General features: G+C 42.7%; 1 protein-coding gene across 1 annotated transcript in view; it reads right to left on the minus strand.

The window, feature by feature from the left end:
• Positions 1-2,810, minus strand: part of hars (histidyl-tRNA synthetase) — a 10,479-nt gene extending 7,669 nt beyond the window's left edge. The window contains exons 1-7 of the mRNA XM_008419983.2: positions 2,469-2,810; positions 2,271-2,363; positions 1,292-1,411; positions 1,113-1,208; positions 877-1,002; positions 682-789; positions 517-615 (exon numbers count right to left, since the gene is read on the minus strand). Coding sequence (XP_008418205.1) covers positions 517-615; positions 682-789; positions 877-1,002; positions 1,113-1,208; positions 1,292-1,411; positions 2,271-2,363; positions 2,469-2,579 — 753 coding nt within the window. The 5' untranslated portion in view covers positions 2,580-2,810. The remainder of the gene's footprint in view (positions 1-516; positions 616-681; positions 790-876; positions 1,003-1,112; positions 1,209-1,291; positions 1,412-2,270; positions 2,364-2,468) is intronic.
• Between the last annotated feature and the right edge of the window lie 259 nt (positions 2,811-3,069).

Genomic DNA, 3,069 nt, shown 5'->3' on the forward strand with positions numbered 1-3,069 from the left:
GATGCTTCTATTTCCTGTGACTGCAGCATTTTTTGTTTGCATCATTTTTCTGTTGCATTTGTGTTTTGGAGTTTGCAGCTTGTTTCGCCCTTTGCTGCATGTAGTTTCACCTGTCAGCCACCATATATCTGCAACAAAGKATGCATCTGCAGCTAAAGAAAATCCTTTTGATACTCTGCTAGACCTAAAGCAGTGTAGAGCTGATCTGGTGACTATTTTTGGATTAGCCAATTAATAATTGCATAGCAAAACATGCTTAAGAGATTTTCTGTTCAGAATCTCAACCAGGTAAAGCTCAAACWCCCACTGGGTAGAACTCCTCCAGTGGCAACACAGGTCATGGCAATAATTAAGCAGCCTTAATCGCTGCTCTGAGTGTGTTGTTCTTTCAGCAAATGGCCTTTTTTGACCTTGTATAGTCCAGTTAACAATTAATTAAATAATCAATCAATAAGTAGTTGATTATTTCAATAATCGATTAATGCGATTAAGGGTTCCGCCAACAAGCCTTCTCACCTTATCCAGTTTGTCTACCGTTGAACAGATGATGCGGAACTTGTCATCTGGAACTCCACAAAYAGCAAACATCCCATCCAGGATGCGCCGGTCATTGACCTGGAAGTRAGGTAAGGGATCAGGAAGTGACATCTACTGGGCGCTGAGCTGCAGGCAGAGACTGACCTTGATGCGGAAGTCTCCGAGCTCCAGCTCACTGAGGATCTCATGGACAATCTTCAGACACTCTGCGTCTGGGATCATGGCGTCGTACTGACCAGCGATGTCGAAATCCTGAAACACACACACATGCATATAACATACACCACGCTGCAGCAGCCCAGTGCAACACACACCCTCGTCTGTGACAGGAGAACTCACACACTGATAGAACTCTCTGTAGCGGCCACGTGTCATGGCGGGGTTGTCACGACGATAGACCTTGGCGATGTGGTAGCGCTTGATGTTKGTGATTTTGTTCATGGCCAGGTAGCGTGCAAACGGCACCTGGAGGAGGGAGTGTGAAGGACCTCAACCTGATTCATCAGCCTAAACCTCTGATTGGCTCAGAACGCCCACTAGCTTCATRATAGCGCAGAGTTCAGGGGTCAGGATACAGTGAGGTCGTATCTTAGCGAYAACAGCTCTCCTCCCTGGTCCTTCAGGTCGTAGATGAGCTTGGAATCTTCTCCATACTTCCCCGTCAACGTTTCCTGCAGGGACAAGGATGAATAACCTCCATGTTGGAAACAAGATGAGCTCAGAATCATGACTCCAGTTTGAGACACACACTCACCTTTAGCTCAAACACAGGTGTGTCRATGGTCTCCGCTCCGTGGCGTTTGAAGCAGCGGGTGATGGTATTGAAGACTTTCTCTCTGATGGCCATCTGCTTCGGGTTGTAGTCCCTGGTTCCCTGCATCACACCCAAACATGTYGTCAACATTTCATGTGCAAGATTCACATTTGACTCTGCTCAACTGGAAATGCACCAATCAGACAGCCAGGTTTACTTTGAACACTGAAGACCTGTGTTTCTACTCATTTCTTTAGGAAATGAGTAGAAACTAARAAATACAATCATTCAAGCCAACAATTTGTAATTTATTCCAGCTTTTTTTTAATTCAAGAAAGTTCAGATAATAATAAAGGGGARGGCTGAGAGTCATCAACTGGGATAATCTAGTTATTGTTTTGTGTTTGGTGGATTTTAAAACAATGTTATGTGCTATAAAACTTAGAAAAAAAGRCATTTATCAAACACAGAAATCTGCTTTTGATTCAAAGAAATCAGSCCTCTATTTTGTCTACTTGTCTCTACTTTGACAAGTACACATTTTTATGTCTACTTTGAAATTATAAAAATATACAACTTATCACTTTTTATTAAAAAAAAATCTACCGTTGCATATGTGTAATTAAAAAAAACATTTTATTTCTATTTTTAAATGTAGAAAACAATACGACTTTAGCATGGAGGATATTTCGGTATTGAAGTAAATAAGACCACATTGTTCAACCTGATGGGAAAAATCTATCTAAAAACTGTTTCCTGTTACTTTTGCATTTTTTTATTCAAACTAAATTTAAAAATATGAGTTGGTTTTTCAACATTTTAAGATAAAATTATTCAGAGCCATGGTGGAAGCTCCAAAGAGCTACTGTGGCTCTGCTGGTAGCCGACCCTGTTGTAAATTATCAGAAACAGCCATTGGTGGCGCTATAGACCAGCCTATAGTTCAGCTCACACAGTTTCAGGATAACCAGACTTTTACCTTTGGTGTTTTGAGCACAAACTGATGTTTGCCATCATCTCCTCCTCCCAGCCGAGCCTTCAGATCAAGCAGTTTGGCTACTTCTTCATCAATCTACAACACACACACACACACACATAGAAAGCGAAACATATTACACTACCTTGTCTGGTTCCACAATGAATAAACTAGAATATTCTGCAATGCAGACAGGCCTACCTGAGCCACAGTGATACCAGAGGCAGAACGGAGCGGTTGCAGATGGAGCACAGTCCGAAACGGTGCCAGACCAGAGCAGACACGAGCAAAGGACAGAGGCAGCATGGTCATCCGACACGGGAACAAAAAATATGAAGGGAAAAAAATGTCCAGGCAGTGGGAAAGGTAGAGTTCAAGAGTGTGTCATGGGAACAGCATTCCCAAGAGAAAATGAGGTGGGTCCGATCGCCCGCAGGTGGTGAGGAAGATGGTGGAGGTCAAGGGTCCGGCAGAAAGAGGTCATCCAGGGCCAGGCAGGAAGAACAGGAGAAAAATGGTAAGCAACCCTAGCACTAGGGAAGGGYGGGGCATCATCATCATCATCACCACAGCGTGGAGGACAGAACATGAGATGTAGCAAGTCAATCAAAAATGCAGCCCCCGTACACAGTCACACACACACAACTTATATCAGGCCTGACCACAGCTACAGTCATGGCCAAAAGTTTTGAGAATGATTCAAATGTTAATATTTAGAAAGTCTACTGCTCCAGTTTTTATAATGGCAATTTGCATAAACTCCAGAATGTTATAAAGAGTGATCAGCTTAACAGCAATTAAT

Source organism: Poecilia reticulata, linkage group LG10 (assembly GCF_000633615.1).
Source record: "Poecilia reticulata strain Guanapo linkage group LG10, Guppy_female_1.0+MT, whole genome shotgun sequence".
In the NCBI taxonomy this organism is placed as follows: Eukaryota; Metazoa; Chordata; class Actinopteri; order Cyprinodontiformes; family Poeciliidae; genus Poecilia; species Poecilia reticulata.